Raw genomic sequence first — 16,292 nt, 5'->3', positions numbered from 1 at the left:
CTGGCCTTCACCAGCTGGGCAGCCCTGAGCCAAGGTCAGCTATAAGGGGAAGAAGAAGAGTTACCCACTTTATAGGGGCCTTATGAGAAGAACATGAATTCATATTTCTGAAGCACTTACTCTGACATCTGGCCTGTATTAAGCACTGATTACATGCAGCTCGATCAAAGCAAAGCCAAAAATTCACAAACAGCACTAACTTATGGTGGGGGTGGGGGGCGGACAACCAAGGTGCAGGGAATCCTAGGAAAACCCTGAGCCGAGGCCTCGAGGGTGGCCCTCTTACCCTCCACCCAGGGCAGCCACCCTAGGGGCCCCGCTGGCTTGCAGCTCTGTGCCCTCACTTGGAATAGCCCAGAAGGATACAACCCTCATTCCACGCTCCACGGGGTCCGTAAGCAGGAGGCCTCGTGGGGCAAAGATCTTCTCATTCTGCTCCTGGATGTAGCGGGAGATCTTCTTGAGAACCTGCAAGGACAGGGGCGGTTGAGGAGGAGGGTGAAGATGAAGCCCGGTGCCGCAGGGGAGGGGATGCAGGCTGTGGGGGGAGAAGCCACCTTCTCGTAGTGGGTCTCCATGCAGAGGAAGATGAAGTAGGCAGTGGCGCAGGCCAGGCAGCCCTCGAGGTAGGAGCTGCCCCCAATCTTCTCGGCCTCTGCGTAGAAGCTGTTGAGCGTCTTCACAGTCTCTTCAAAGAGCTGCCGCTCGATCTGGAGGGAGAAAGGGACAGGGAGCCAGGCCAAGGTCAGCCTACCTGGAGTGTGCACCGTCACCGGTGGGAGGGAAGGTGGCAGTGGTGGGCTCACACCAGTGGAAGGGTTGTGGAGGGGGGCACACAGGCGAGGCTACAGGTGCCTATGGACAGGACGTCAGGAGGCCTGGAGGTCGAGTCTAGACTTAGCCAGCCACTAACTCGTGGGACCTTGGACTTGTGGGACCTTGGACTCAACTCCTCTAGCCTCAGTTTCCACATCTGTAAAATGGGAGTTCGTGTGATTTGGCCTCCCTTGGAAATGGCAAACTCCCATGAGATCCGAGATGTGAACCTTTCCTGCAGGGAGGCGTTCCAGTGACTCGGGTTCCCCCACTCCCCCCCAACACACACACCATTGCGATGGCTGTGAGAGAGCTCAGGACCCAATTGGTGGGCGCTCTCGGTGTCTAGATGGGCTTCTAACTGCATGAGACTGATTGGGTGAGACCTCAGGAGTGTCTCTCCGGGGCGGGGGCACATCCTCCCAGCTGAAAGGCCACCCAAAACATGACAGCCCCCTGAGTGCGGACAACTGAGAAGCTCTCCTGCCTGCATCCACAACCGTAATAGCTAATATTTATTAAGGACATTCTATGTGCCGGGCACTTTTTATTCTTTCATTTAACCCTGACAACAATCCTATCAGAGAAGTACAGCTCCCACCTCATCTTACAGGTGAGGACCAACTGAAGCTCTGCTCTGTGGTCCAGACCACTGTCATCTCTGGCCTCTTTAACTGGAGTCCCTGCCCCCAGCCCTGCCGAGTGAGCCTGTTAAAGTCAGCTCATGTCATAACTCCAACCAAGAGCTTCCCAAGCCTCCCCATCCCTCTCCAACTAAAATCTTCACAGTCCTTACAATGCCTGCAAGGCCCTCCTGGCCCTGCAACCCCTCTGAGCCCATCTCAGTTCTCCTGGCTCCAGCCACAAGGAATGCCCAATGCCTCCCCAAAACACCACAGGTCCTTCGGGTCTGTGTCTTTGGCTGCAATACTTTGCCCCCAGACACCCCCTGTCCTGGCTCATCCCTTATTTCCCTCGGATCTTGCCTTATCCAACAGCACTCCACCCTCCTCGCTCCGGCTCCTCCTGTGTCCCTGCCCTCCTCCCTTCTATTTCCAGTATTTGTCACCACCTGAGCTACTGTAAATTTTCTGGTTGCTTTTTAAATTTCTTTGTATCCTCTAATAGAAAATAAGCGTCATGAGTTCACCCGGTGCCTAATATACAGTAGGTGCCCAATAAATACTTGCTAAATGCTGCATGAACTTGGCCAGGGTTCACCACACAACCCTGACCCACTTCACCATACAACCCTCTACCTGAAGTGGAAGGTCATGTTCCAAACTCAGCAGGTGGCAGAGGGTCTCTCTGCCCCATATAAATAACCTCAGGATTTTGTTTAAATGCAGATTCTGAGTCGTAGATCCAGGGCGGAGCCTGGGATTCTGTGCTTCCAGAGGACAGTGATACTACCTGTCCACAGACTGCAGTTTTGAGAGCTTAAGTGGTTCTCAATTCCACTACCAATCACCTGTACGGCTTTTTTTTTTTTTTTTTTTTTTTTTGTCTTTTTGTCTTTTTAGAGCCGCACCCTAAAGAGTGGAGGCATGTGTTGGTTCCCAGGCTAGGGGTCTAATTGGAGCTGGAGCAGCCGGCAACACCAGATCTGAGCTGCATCTGTGACCTATACCACAGCTCACGGCAACGCCGAATTCTTAATCCACTGAGCAAGGCCAGGGATCGAACCCGAGACCTCATGGTTCCTAGTCGGATTTGATAACCACTCAGCCACGACAGGAACTCCCCTGAACAGCCTTTAAAACTTGGGCACATCCAGGTCTTGCCTTCGAGAGATTATGATTCAGATGGTCTGGGAAGGGGGAGGGGTGCGTCACAGCAGCAAACACCACCGCTGCCCTATTCTACCCAAGGTGACACCCTGCAAGGTTTTTTTTGAAAGCATCCACATGATTCTAACAGGCAGCCAAGCCTCAGAAGCCCTGTAACAAGAAAACTAGAGACTCTCAAAGTGGGATCTATGAATCATGGGATTCCAAATCATCTGGGCAATTCCTCATTAAAAATTAAGATCTTAGGAGTTCCTGTTGTGGCGCAGAGGAATCAAATCCGACTAGGAACCATGAGGTTGTGGGTTCAATCCCTGGCCTCGCTCAGTGGGTTAAGGATCTGGGGTTGCTGTGAGATGTGGTGTAGGTTGCAGACACGACTCAGATCTGGTGTGGCTGTGGCTGTGGTTGTAGGCCAGCAGCTGTAGTTCCGATTGGACCCCTATCCTGGGAACTTCCATATGCCGCAGGTACAGCCTAAAAAGCAAAAAGCAAAAAAAAAAAAAAAAAAAAAAAGCTCTTAGCTCTAGATGTATTCTGGAACCACCTGGGGAAATTTAAAACAAATGTTGATGCCTGGGGCCCAGATCCAGATGCTCTGATTTCCTTGATTTGGGGTGTGGCCTGAGCATCAGGATTTTTTTTTTTTAAGCTCTGCAGGAAATTCTACTGTTGCGCAGCTGAGGTTAAGCGCCTCTAAAAAGAGATCCCTGAACCCAGTCCTACAACTGAATCAGCATCTCTGATGACACCTAATATCATCCAATAAAACTCAAGAATTTGCACTTATTTGACAAGCTCTCTAGGTGAGTCTCTGAAATTTGAAAACCTCTAAACTAGAAAACCTCTGAAGATTTTCAGCTCTTTCTCAGAGGCCACAGCATGACAATGTTAAGACCATCTTTTAATTCTTCCACATTACTTCTATATTACTTTTATCCTGCAAATATATATATATATTTTTAATAAGCACCTGAGTTCCATCACAGACTGTGTTCTGAGTTTAGGAAAAGATGTCCTGGAGTTCCCGTCATGGCTCAGTGGTTAACGAATCCGACTAGGAACCATGAGGTTGTGGGTTCGATCCCTGGCCTTGCTCAGTGGGTTAAGGATCCAGCATTGCCATGAGCTGTGGTGTAGGTCGCAGATGCGGCTCGGATCCTGCGTTGCTATGGCTGTGGTGTAGGCCGGTGGCCGCAGCTCTGATGAGACCCCTAGCCCGGGAACCTCTATATGCCACAGGAGCGGCCCTAGAAATGGCAAAAAGACCAAAAAAAAAAAAAAAAAAAGGAAAAGGAAAAGACATCCTTACCCGGCTGTCCAGCTCTGGGGGGAATTTGGTCTGGAACTGACAGATGGTCCCATCGCTGTAGTCTCTCTGGATAAAGACTTTAGTGGCCAGCGAGGCACTTCGCCGGAGCTCCTGCAGATTGTGGACCTGGGGAGACATGCAGGAGGCTCACACTCAGGAGTTCACACTCAAGAGTGATCATCTTTCCAGGTTTGTCCCAGACTGAGGGGTTTACTGGCATGTGGGCCTTTCATCGCTGAAATCAGAAAAGTTCCCAGCAAACCAGGACAAGTTGGCCACGCCACAAGTGTTTACCCCAGAAGATGCCTCCCGCTACTCCAGAAAAAGCTAGAAAAAGCTTGATGCAAGGCCAAAGCAAAGCCAAAAGGAGAGGTTCTGAAACCACCAACAGAGCCAGGAACAACAACAAAAAGTTTTGCATGCAAAAGCATAACGTCATTCTTTTTTATTATTATTAGAGTTGATTTACAGTGTTGTGTCAATTTCTGCTGCACAGCATAGTGACCCACTATATATATATACATATTCTTTTTCTCATACTATCTTCCATCATGATCAATCCCAAGAGGTTGGATATACTTCCCTGTGCTATACAGCAGGATCTCATCGCTTATCCAGTCTAAATGTAATCATTTGCATCTACTAAGCCCAAACTCCCCATCATCCCACTCCTTTTCCCCAGCCCTTGGCAACCACAAGTCTGTTCTCTATGTCCGTGAGTCTGTTTCTGTGCTGTAAATAGGTTCATTTGTGCCATATTTTAGATTCCACATATAAGTGATATCAGATGGTATTTGTCTTTCTCCTTCTGACTTACTTCACTTACTATGAGAATCTCTAGTTGCATCCAGCCAGGGACAAATTTTAACGAGGGGAAAATACTTCTCAGTGGCTGGGCTAGATCCTCCTTCCTCCTCTCTCTCTCCCTCTCTCTCTCTCTCTCTCTCACACACACACACACACACACACACACACACACACACACACACTCACACACCCACACGCACATGCAGGAATGCGTGGTGGGGCCTCTCACTCTTTCATTCATTCAACAAGTATCAAGCATTCACAACCTAGGCTTTGGCTTGGGGACCCCAGCTCTGGACAAGAGTGATGCCTAGGACCCCCTCCGAGTGAAGCTGACAACAGGGCTGGGGGAGAGGAGTGGGGGTGGGGGGCAGAAGAAGACCTGAGGAGCCCATGAAAACTCAGAGATCAGGGTTCAGGCCAAGTTATGGCCCAGGTCAGAGACACCATGGGTCGTTTCCACATCTAGCACGTCTCACCACAGGAAAGAAGGGGCCCACGGACACCCAAATTCCCCAGGGAAAACTAAATAAAGTAGGGTGAGGCCAGAAACTGAGGAAATCTCCTGCCCTGATAGGAGGAATGGGGTGATCCTGTTCCTTGTCCACACCTGCCACCTTGACACTGACACAGACTCCAGCATTTGAGGGGAGGGGGCTCAATTCTGCGGGAAAACAGGGCCTCCTGCTTCCACTTCCAGCCTCCGACACCCACACTTGAGACAAGGATCCCACTGAGTGAAATATGCCAGACACGGCAACCACGTGGAACCCAAGCCCCAAAGGCAGTGTGAACACAGCCAGTTCATCCTGTGTAATTAAGGTGAATCTGTTCAGTCACTCGGCTTTCATTTATTGAGTCCCTACTATTGCCAGGCTCTGGGGATGCTCAGCAAAAGACAGTCTGTGAGCTCCAGGGAGGAAGGCAAGTAAATATATAATGAATAAGACTGTGACAAATGCTGCAGAGAAGTAACATCTTACCCAGAAACGCTGACTCAGAGAAGGCTTCCTGAGGTCTGTGTGGAGTCATAAAGGAGTTACCAGTGGGGCAGTGGAGGGGTGGAGGAAGGGAAAAAAGGCAACCCAGACAGAGGGTGAAGCTTGCACAAAGTAATGGAGAGAGCAGAAAACAAGGTCTACTCCAGTGACTGGGGGCAGATTGCAGCAAGACCGAAGTTGGTGTGCAGATCAGAAGAGCCTCAGGAGTTCCCGTCGTGGCTCAGTGGTTAACGAATCTGACTAGGAACCATGAGGTTGCAGGTTCGATCCCTGGCCTTGCTCAGTGGGTTAAGGATCTGGCCTTGCCGTGAGCTGTGGTGTGGGTTGCGGCTCAGATCCTGCATTGCTGTGGCAGTGGTATAGGCCGGCAGCTACAGCTCCAATTAGACCCCTAGCCTGGGAACCTCCATATGCCGCAGGAGCGGCTCAAAAAAATGCAAAAAGAAAAAAAAGAACTGTAGATGATGAAAGTGTAGAGGAGACAAGGGTTAGAGCACGAAGAGCTTGACAGGCTTCTACCAAAGGGGAAGACTTAAGACGGAAGATACTTAAACTTGCTTAAGAGCTGGGAAGAATACTTAATGAAAGGTTGCCAATAGGGAAGCAGGAGAAAATAAGAGATAGGTCAAGATCCTGGGATGGGGGAGTTCCCATCATGGCACAATGGAAACAAATCCGACTAGGAACCATGAGGTTGTAGGTTCGATCCCTGGCCTTGCTCAGTGGGTTAAGGATCTGGTGTTGCCGTGAGCTGTGGTGTAGGTCGAAGACGCAGCTTGAATCTGGCATTGCTGTGTCTGTGGCGTAGGCCGGTGGCTACAGCTGTGATTAGACCTCTAGCCTGGGAACCCCCATATGCCACGGGTGTGGCCCTAAAAGGACAAAAAGACAAAAAAAAAAAAATGACCCTAAGATGGTGCAAATCAGAGATGGTGAACGAGACTTTCCTAAACCCAAGCGAATTTCGCTCTGCGTAAAAGTGTGATCCAAAGTATGGTGATTGGATGAAATAATGTGCAACTGCCCCTTTAGTCTTCATAGGCCTTGATGAAGGGAATCAAGGACTTTTAATTGAGGGAGTCCCCTTGACATTTAATGGGATGCTATGAGAATTTTGAAAAACAAAGAATGCTTTAGTAGTATAAATAAGATATTCATCAGTGTGTCTGCTCTGTCTGGTTAAGCTGCCATGTGTTTGTGTTTTGAAAAGAAAAGGAAGAAGTTCTCCTGCGGCTCAGCAGGTTAAGGATCTGGCATTGTCTCTGCAGTGGCTTGGGTCACTGCTATGGCAGGTTCAATCCCTGACCCAGGAACTTCCACATGCCTTGGATGCTGAAAAAAAGAAAGAAAGAAAAGGAAGGGGCTCTGACCTTCCTCCACCCTTCTAAACCAACCTGCATGAGCCCATCAGTATTGAGGATGGATTCCCCTAGCCCCAGAAGGGTCATTCTGGCAGCTTTGACTTGTTCATGGGAAGTAGGTATGACTGAGGTAGGGGACCAGGTGGAGGGGTGACTATCTTTTTTTGTGGCTGCACCCACAGTATGTGGAAGTTCCTGGGCCAGCAATCGAACCCATGCCACAACAGTGGCAGTGCCACATCCCTAACCCACTAGGCCACCAGGGAACTCCAGTGAATTATTTTAAATTTATAAGCATTGAGCAGACTAAATAAGACACACACGTGAAACAGATTCAATCCTAGAGCTGCCAGCTTAGGACCTCTGAACAAGGAATCCCAGGGCAGGGGCCGTTGGACCAGGGCTAGAGCCAGAGACCAGGCCACCTGCCAGCTACTTAGCTTTCAGGAAGTTGGAAGGAGTTTTCAGCCAAGATTCATGATGCTCTGAAAACCTCACAAGAGTGTTCCAGAACATTCACACACCTCTCTATGAGGCCATAGCTTCTGTGTCTCCCCTGGATGGCTCCCCCTTGGGCAGCTCCCTTGGACCTTTTTTTTTTTTTTTATCCCTTGCATTTTAGGGCTGCACCTGCAGCATGTGGAAGTTCCCAGGCGAGGGGTCAAATTGGAGCTACAGCTGCCGGCCTACACCACAGGCACAGCAATGCGGGATCTGAGCCAAGCCAGTGGCCTATACCTCAACTCATGGCAACACGCGATCTTTAACCCACTGAGCGAGGCCAGGGATCAAACCAACATCCTCATGGAAACTAGTAGGATTCATTTCCGCTGCGCCACAGTGGGAATCCCCTCGGAGCTTCTTAAATACCCAGACACCTGGACTTCTCATTTACATCTCTCCCCTTCCTCAACCCTCCCCGCATCACCATCCCCCAGATACTGGCAGCTGAGTTAGGATGGGACCCATCAGCATCGCGTGAGGAAGAAAGAAAAAATCAGTGGTGAGATGTGCTGGCACCAATTTTCGAACTGCAGCATGGCAGAGATGGGGAGGCTGCTGGGACATGGGTACCCCAGGTCTCACATGTAGGGCCTATACACCTGACAATGTCAACCTGGTGGAGGTGGGGGAGCAGGCACTAGAATGCAGGTGAGCACACTCAGGCTCAGTCCGCCCAAGACAAACAGGAGGCCCCGTCTGGCCCATATCACCATCCTCATTAAAAGCCAGCTAATTCCAAGGGACGCTTCTGAGACTCAACTCAAGAAGCAGGAGACTCAGCTGATGAGCCAACACCATGCTCCCTGGCTGGGGTGTGGAGGAGGAGTGAGATCATGAGTCATAGGCAGCCCGAGTCAGGCCTCCGGATGGAAACCCGGGCCCAGGGCTTCCCTGCTTTTCAGACTGCACCAGAGCCCCAGCCCAGCCCATCGTCTGCAGGCTGGTAATTCCTCAGAGATCAAACCTCCAAAGCCCTGCTTGGATAATGCTATTCGGGTGCAATTTTAAATCTCTTTAAAAAAATAAAATAAAAATTAAAAAAAATAAAAAATAAAAAAGGGAGGGAGTGGGAGGGATCCGGAGCTTGGGGTTAACGGATGCAAACTATTGCTCTTGGAATGGATTTACAATGAGATCCTGCTGTGTAGCATTGAGAACTATGTCCAGATACTTACATCGCAACACAACAATGGGAGGAAAAAGTGTGTATACGAGTTATGTGTAACTTGGTCCCCATGCTGTACAGCGGAAATAAATAAATAAATAAATAAATAAAATCTCTTAGGGACCAGGAGTTCCCGTTGTGGCTCAGAGGTAAAGAACCCAACTAGTATCCATGAGGACACAGGTCCGATCTCTGCCCTCGCTCGTGAGTTAGAGATCCGGCGTTGCCATGAGCGGTGGCATAGGTTGCAGACATGGCTCAGATCCCATTTTGCTGTGGCTGTGGCATAGACTGGCAGCTGTAGCTCCGACTCAACCCCTAGCCTGGGAACTCCCCCCCCAAAATCTCTTAGGGGCCAAATTCTACCACCTGGAGAAGTCCCTCCCAGCCAGGCCTTTCCCAGTTGTCCTTGGCCATCTGGACTGGTTTCCAGGGCAGACCCTGCTCCCATGACACACATTCGCAGAGGTCTGTCACATAGGAAATGGGCTCATTACAGTTTTCAAAATGAGGTCAGTGTATATGGCTCAGGAGGCTTCATCCTTCCCCCGAGAGCCTCTCACACACCCCTTCCCTAAGGCCAACTCCGAAACAGGAATTAGGGAGTAGAAAAGATCCAGTTTCCATACCTGCCATCCAGGGATCCGGGGGTAGCCATTCCTTCTCAGTTCTCTCTCCTTCTCGCCTTCCCTCTCTGTCCCTCTCTCCCAGCCCTCTCCTCCCTCCCTTTCTCTCCCCTCTCCTCCTCTCAAGACACCTCCTGCTGGAGCTGAGGACCTCCCGTTCAGGATCCTAAGGGAACGGCGGCCATAGGAGCTTGGCAGGAGATTCTCCTTCTCCCAACAGGTTTCTCCTGGTACTCATAACTCAGCCCTAGCAGTAAAAACAGCCTGGGGAAAATGACTCACCCCACAGCCCAGATAATGTGAACATCCTGTGCCTCCGCAGAGCTAAGACTTCCTCCCTCCCTCAGGGCTCCCCTAGAGTCCACCCAAGACCAAATTGGGAAATGGACAATGTCTGTCTTCAGCCCACCACCACTCTGGGCGTTCCTCCATCCCTCTGCCTTCAAGCTGGATCGGGCTAGTCAGGATGCCTGAGCCCCTTCACCCCAGCCCTTCATCAACTCCTTTGCGTCCCACCCCCATTAAAGCCTCAGGTCAAGACCCCTCGTCCCCTACTCTCTATTGGAACAATACAATTGGCTAACTGGATACAAGGAGATGCAGCAGACAAAGCACTGGCCAGGGAGGCCAAAGATTCAAGTTCTAGTTCCGGCCCTGCCACTTTTTAGCCATAATTTCTTAGACAAGTCTCAGCACTCCAGTGGCATCATCTGTAAAATGGGATAATGATGCCTTCCTTGGCTCCTTCACAGGGACCAGGCAAGCCTCGGTTGTCTCATCTGTTAATTGGGGATAATGACACCACACTCGCCCACTTCACAGGGCTGTTCTGAACCTCAAAGGAGATCAAACAAGCGATCACGCTTCGTACACAGGAAAATGCGATGTCCACAAAAGCGTTATGAGCAGAGTCTCTCCCCAGGGAGAATCACATATGGCTAACAGCAGCCTCCTGGAAACGCTCGACCTAGAGACGTCAGCCTGCTGGTTGGAATCTGTGAACCATAGCAGACCTGAGAGGGAGATATGCTGGGACAGATGGGCCTCTTGGAATCGGTCAGATCCCATCACAGATGTGGCCACCTTCTCTGCCCACACTGCTGGCCTAACTGTGACTGTGTGGCTGAAGTCTCCCCTTCCTGCACGACACCAGCAGCCTCTCTGCTGCAGTCTGGCAGCCCTGTCTGGAAGGTGACCAGCTCCTCGGCCATTTCTCCTTTGTTCTTCCTCCCCTTCTTTGGCACTTTCTGAACCCTCTGCCTTCCTCCACCCTAATAACCAAGCTCCACGGGGCTGCTCAGGGCTTGCCCCCTCACAGGGTTCTGGGGGACAAGCTCTCCTAGCTACTACCCCTCTGCCGTGTCAGAGAGCCGAGCGGGTGCCGAGCAACTGCACCTCGTTCTAGGGAGGCGACGGCAGCAGAATAACAAGAGTTACACTTGGTATTGATGTCACGCTGCTCCCTAGGATGCCCAGAGGCACCGCATAGGATCAATCAAAAGCCTTTGCTGTCCCCCTGGCTTGTGTGCCAGCTGGGTTGGAAACGGGAAAACACCACAAAAGAAGTCAACATCAGAACCGGGGAGACCTGGTGTCCTGGGTTCCACTCCAAAATTCAAAGAAGAAACTTTCAGCACTGCTGCTGACATGCTGGGTGAGACTCACGTAGGTCCTCCCCTTCATGAGTTAGCTTTACCGCTTATAAAGTGAGGACATAAAGAGCTCCGTTTCCCTTGTGAAATGAGGAGGAAGCGGTGGTGATTCCTGCTCTCTTCAGCATTACACACAGAGCCTGCCCTCAGCCAATAGGTCCTTGTCAGGTTTCAAATCCCTTGAAGGTGACACACCTACAAGCACACACCGAAGAAGGCAGCTCCTCCCATCAGACACAAGAGCAATGTGGTCTTCTGGTACAGGAAACTCAACGGGGGTGAAAAGGCAAGAAAGGGAAATATGCAAAAGTGGACTGGTGCAGACTACTCATTAACACCAACCAACCCTTTGAGGTCTGGGCCTGAGGATTCTTTGTCCCCTTCTGCCCCGCCACCCCCCACCCCCGCCTTTGCGGGTGGCGGGGGAATGCGGATGTGAAGGTAGGTCTGTCATCTCTTAGTCAGGCTTTTGGGCTCCAAGCTGGATGGCTGCACCGCATAGCAACAGCAGCCAGCCCCTTTCCCTCCCCTAAAACAGGCTGAGCCTCCTCTCCAACCCTCTAGGGAAGTGGTTTCAGGACTTGCAATCCATGGGAAGGGGAAACCCCAGCTGAGGCCCCGGAGCAACCCTGGCACTAGTGCCAACAAGTGGTGCAGACAGAGACAGATGGGGACGACTGACACGCCAGGGGTGAAATGAGCTCCAATGAGCAGCCCTTCTCTTCCACCTGTCACTCCGCCCCCCACGCCTACCCTCCGGAACCGACCCGGGAAACCACTCCATCCCACCCTAGCCCACATCCCTCACCCCTCCCCTCCCCACTCTCCATCTTCCACTCCCGCCCCTGGCTGGGATCTGTTCCCAGAGCAGTCGGGCACTGCCTGTGGGCCAGTGCTCGCCCCCTACCTCGGTGGCCATGTTCCGGGGGCGCTGACCGCTCCGAGCCTGCTGCGGGGCCCGTCGAGGCGGGATGTCCACGGAACTGACTCGGGGTGCAAGTGGGCTGGCGGCGGCGAGCGGGCGCCCGGGGCGCTGTCCGCGGTGCTGATGCGGACGCCGCGGGCCGGGGCGCCCGTGGGCTGGTGGGCGGGAGGGCGCCTAGGTGCCGGCGACCGTCGCTGTGCTGTCCGCGGTGCTGATACCGGCTCCGGGCCGGAGAGGCGAGGCCGCGCCCGAGGCTCTTCAGGGCCCGAACGCTGGTTGCCGCTGCTCCTGCAGGCAACGGCCCGGTTTATCTTTGACAGCAGCGGCGAGCGTGGGGGCGGCGGGGAGAGGGGGAGGAGGGGCCAGGCGCCTCCGCAGCCCGAGAGGGGGAAGCGGAGGCCCCCCGACTCCGGCGCCCGCCCGCCCGCCCGCCCGCCGGAGAGGAGCCCCGCCCGCGGCCAGGGGATCGGCTCCCGCCCGGCCTCGAGGCCCCGCCTCTCCTGCCTGCCCTTCCCCCTCGTACGAGCGCCAGCAGCTCTGCGCTCGCTACCGAGGCCGCCGGGGACCTCCAGACTCCGAGGAAAGAGAGGCAGGACGGTGCTGGGGCAAGACATTGCCGTCCGCGAAGGCTGAAGGTCCCGACTGGTTCGCCGATCCCCAGGTGCGGCCGCTTTACCTTCCCAGCCCCCCACTCCCCAACCCCTCCCCCACGTGGCCCAAGCTGCCGCTTCTCTATTTTTTCTTTTTTTTCTTTTCTCTTCTGTGTCTTCTCTGTGGCCTCCTCCTGAGGCTTGCATGGTCTCCTCTCCCCTCTCACTCTTGTTCACCACCTTGAACCCTATTAGCTAGGGGAGGACGCTGCAGACCACAGAGAATCATTTCCTTTCTTTAAATAGGTGCCCAAGTTTCAGCGCCAGAGATGCCCTGGATGAGGTCCCTTCTTTCAGGGACCCCCAGAATTGAAGCCAGTCTCCCCTGGCTGCTTTTCCCGGCCCTGAACCCAACCCTCACTCTTACCTCTCCTCGCTCAAATCACCACCACCAGCAGCACCACCACCTAAAAACCCCAAGCAGATGGTGTCGAACTGGTATGCCCGCTCTCTAAGGATGGTAGGTGCCTCCCTCATATTTTCAACATTACACCTTCCAAACAGATGACCTATATATTTTCTTAATAAACATAAAGGAAATACCATCTCAAGGGCTCTTTTGCATATCCACATGCCCCTCGGTCTCTGGGGGGAAGCAGGGTGTGATCCTCTGCTGCCTAAGGGTCAACAGCACCAACCCACACGAAAGAGGTGAGGAATAGCCAGGAGTCCTGGGTTCTGGCTCAGGCTCTATGACCTTAGGCAAACACTTCACACCTGAGCGTCTTTCTATAAAATGAGCGTTGGACTTCACTGGGCTATTTCTAGGGTTCTTTCTCTTTTCTCAACCTTTTATTTTGAAATCTTCAAACATGAAATATTGAACGACTAGTACCATAAACTATACTATCCACCTCGCTTTGACAGTTGTTAACATTTTGTCACATTTACTTGATAGATACAGAAACAGAGAGATATATTTGGCTAGATTATTAGAACGTAAGTGACAGACATTGTGAAGGTTTATTCTTAAGTTCTTCACCAAACATCTCCTGAGAATAAGAGCATTCTCCTACCTAATCACAATATTATTGCCATACCTTTATTTTATTTTTAGTCGTACCCCTGCTTTGTGGTAGTTCCCCGGGCCAGTGATCAAACCCATGCCACAGCTGTAACCAGGGCCACAGCATGGACACCAGATCCTTAACTTGCTGAGCCACAAGTGAACTCCTATCATGCCTCTAAAGACTCCATATCATCTAGTATTCTAGGATAGCTTATTGCTCCTAAAACATATTAATAGCAATAACCCCTCAGAGCTTCCCCCAGCACTTCATTTTGAATAGCTAACATTTATTGAGCCCTTATTATGAGCCAGACCACATACTACATACTCTACATGTATTCTCTTATATAATCCTCCCAATTCCTCTTTGAATAAAATTTTTTTAATGCCTTTTGTCTTTTTAAGGCCACACCCACAGTATATGGAAGTTCCCAGGCTATGGGTCTAATCAGAGCTGTTGCCGGCCTACGCCAGAGCCACAGTAATGCCAGATCTGAGCCACATCTGCGACCTACACCACAGCCCACGGCAACACCAGATCCTTAACCCACTGGGCAAGGCCAGGGATCCAACCTGCAACCTCATGGTTCCTAGTCGGATTCGTTTCCGCTGCACCCCGACGGGAACTCCGAATTAAATTCTATTATTATCCTTTAATTGTTTCCACTTTACAAATGAGGAAACTGAGTAAGTTACCCAAGGTCATGTGGTTTGGGAGGAATGGAGGCAGGATTCAAACACAGGCAATCCAGCTCCAGGGACTTCGAGGTTGATCCTCCTAACTGCACTGCCTCCCTCCAGCATCTTGTAGACTCTCGACTGACAGAAGAGCAGTAACCACATCTCCAAATGCCTGTTTCACAGAGGAACACACTGAGTCCCAGGAGATAAATAAGCACATGCCAAAGAAGTTAAAGACAGATATGTCATTTCACCTTACAGTCTGACAAATGATCTGGCGTCAAGGGGCAAACTGAAAATATGCATGAGTTCTATGGTGTCTGGGAATAAATAAATGCACATCTGATGATCTTCACGGATGCCTCCCCCAGTTGCTCACACTTTGTTTTGATCAGATTAATTAGACAACCATCTGGAAAGCACTCTCTTCACTTGATGACAAGAGACCTGCATGAGTCCATTCAACTAATCCATTCATTCTATGGATATTTGTTGAACACTTATATCAGGCCCTTTTCCAGGAGCTGGGGTACAGCTATGCAGCTATGACTTCATGCACAAAGTTTTTGTTTGTATGTTTGTTTGTTTTTAGGGCTGCACCCAAGGCATGTGGAGGTTCCCAGGCTAGGGGTCAAATCAGAGCTGTAGCCGCTGGCCTACACCACAGCCACAGCAACACCAGATCAGAGCCACATCTATGACCTATACCACAGCTCATGGCAATGCCAGATCTTTAACCCACTGAGCAAGGCTAGGGATCGAACCTGCATCCTCATGGATAGTAGTCAGATTCGTTCCCGCTGAGCCACGACAGGAACTCCCAAGTCTCTGTTCTTATTGAACTTAACATAAAAATGGAGGTAATAATAACAGGTTAGCAACTAGTACAAAATAAAGTTGTAATCATTGCTAGGAAGAAAACTAAAGCGTGGTAAATAGGGAGAGATGGGGTAAGGGGTTTTTGAGAAAGAATAGTCAGGGAAAATGTTTTTGATAAAGGGAAATTTGGGCAGAGGCCCAAAGGAAGTGAGAGAATTTAACATGCAGATGCCTGAAAGAAGAGTGACAAAGCTTGGAGGCCAGAGTACAAGGGCCTTGAGGCAGGAGTGGGCTTGGCATGTTTAAAGAATAGCCAGGAGACCAGTACAGCTAGACCAGAGTGGACAAAAGAAAGCTGGACCAAAGTGGACAAGAGAGATGGGAGCTGGAATTCCCGTCGTGGCGCATTGGAAACAAATCTGACTAGGAACCATGATGTTGTGGGTTCGATCCCAGGCCTTGCTCAATGGGTTAAGGATTACCATGAGCTGTGGTGTAAGTTACAGACGCAGCTTGGATCTGGCGTTGCTACGGCTGTGGCGTAGGCTGATGGCAACAGCTCCAATTAGACCCCTAGCCAGGGAATCTCCATATGCCACAGTGCAGCCCTAAAGAGACAAAAAGACAAAAAAAAAAAAAAAACAGAGAGAGAGAGAGAGAGAGAGAGAGAGAGAGAGAGAGAGATGAGAGCTGAAATCAGAGAAGTAGCAGGAGGCAGGTTTTATATGGCTTGTAGGCCTTCATAAGGCTCTTGGAGTCCATCAGAGAGTGAGAGGGCAAGCCTTAGAAGATTCAGAGTAGAAGTATGATATTATCTAATTGCAGTTTTTAAAAGATTACTCTGGATGCAAGGCTGGCAGGGAGGCTAGGACAGAAGCAGTGAGGCCAATTAGGAGGCTGTTAGAGCAGTCCAGGCAAGATATGGCGGGGGGCTTCGTTTAGGGTAGTAGCAGTGGAAATAGTGAGAAGTGGCCAGACTCTAGATAGGACTTGGAGGTGATGCTGAAAGAACCTGTGGGTGGATTGGGGATATGGTGTGAAAGACAATTAAAGGTGATTCCAAGTTTGAAGTCTCAGCCACGGGAATAAAGGAGGTGCCATTTACTGAGGGAAGGAGACCTGAAGACTGAGTCAGGACAGAGAAGAGAGTTTGGGATGTGTCTAGTTGATTTAGGTT

The 16,292-nt window shown here is 51.0% G+C and overlaps 1 protein-coding gene across 1 annotated transcript; it reads right to left on the bottom strand.

Annotated features, from left to right (window-relative positions):
- Nucleotides 1–35: 35 nt before the first annotated feature.
- GOLGA7B (golgin A7 family member B) lies at nucleotides 36–11,950 on the bottom strand. Its single transcript, XM_084997497.1, has 5 exons — nucleotides 11,939–11,950; nucleotides 3,916–4,041; nucleotides 558–710; nucleotides 287–468; nucleotides 36–39 (listed from the first exon to the last, which is right to left on the bottom strand). The coding sequence occupies exons 1-5, from the start codon at nucleotides 11,948–11,950 to the stop codon at nucleotides 36–38; spliced, it is 477 nt and encodes a 158-aa protein (XP_084853623.1).
- Between the last annotated feature and the right edge of the window lie 4,342 nt (nucleotides 11,951–16,292).

Source organism: Sus scrofa, chromosome 14, assembly GCF_054392235.1.
Source record: "Sus scrofa isolate SSC_HxYL_T2T_F1_AM1 chromosome 14, Sscrofa_HxYL_maternal_Yorkshire_Landrace_v2.0, whole genome shotgun sequence".
Taxonomy (NCBI): domain Eukaryota; kingdom Metazoa; phylum Chordata; class Mammalia; order Artiodactyla; family Suidae; genus Sus; species Sus scrofa.
The sequence above is the reverse complement of the archived record's forward strand: the minus strand, read 5'-3'. Positions and strand labels throughout refer to the sequence as shown.

Excerpts from the sequence above, each read along its gene's own strand:
- GOLGA7B (XM_084997497.1), bottom strand. Across the intron at positions 711-3,915 it reads CCCCAGAGCTGGACAGCCGG|ATCGAGCGGCAGCTCTTTGA; the intron begins GTAAGGATGTCT and ends TTCTCCCTCCAG. Across the intron at positions 469-557 it reads TGGAGACCCACTACGAGAAG|GTTCTCAAGAAGATCTCCCG; the intron begins GTGGCTTCTCCC and ends CTGTCCTTGCAG.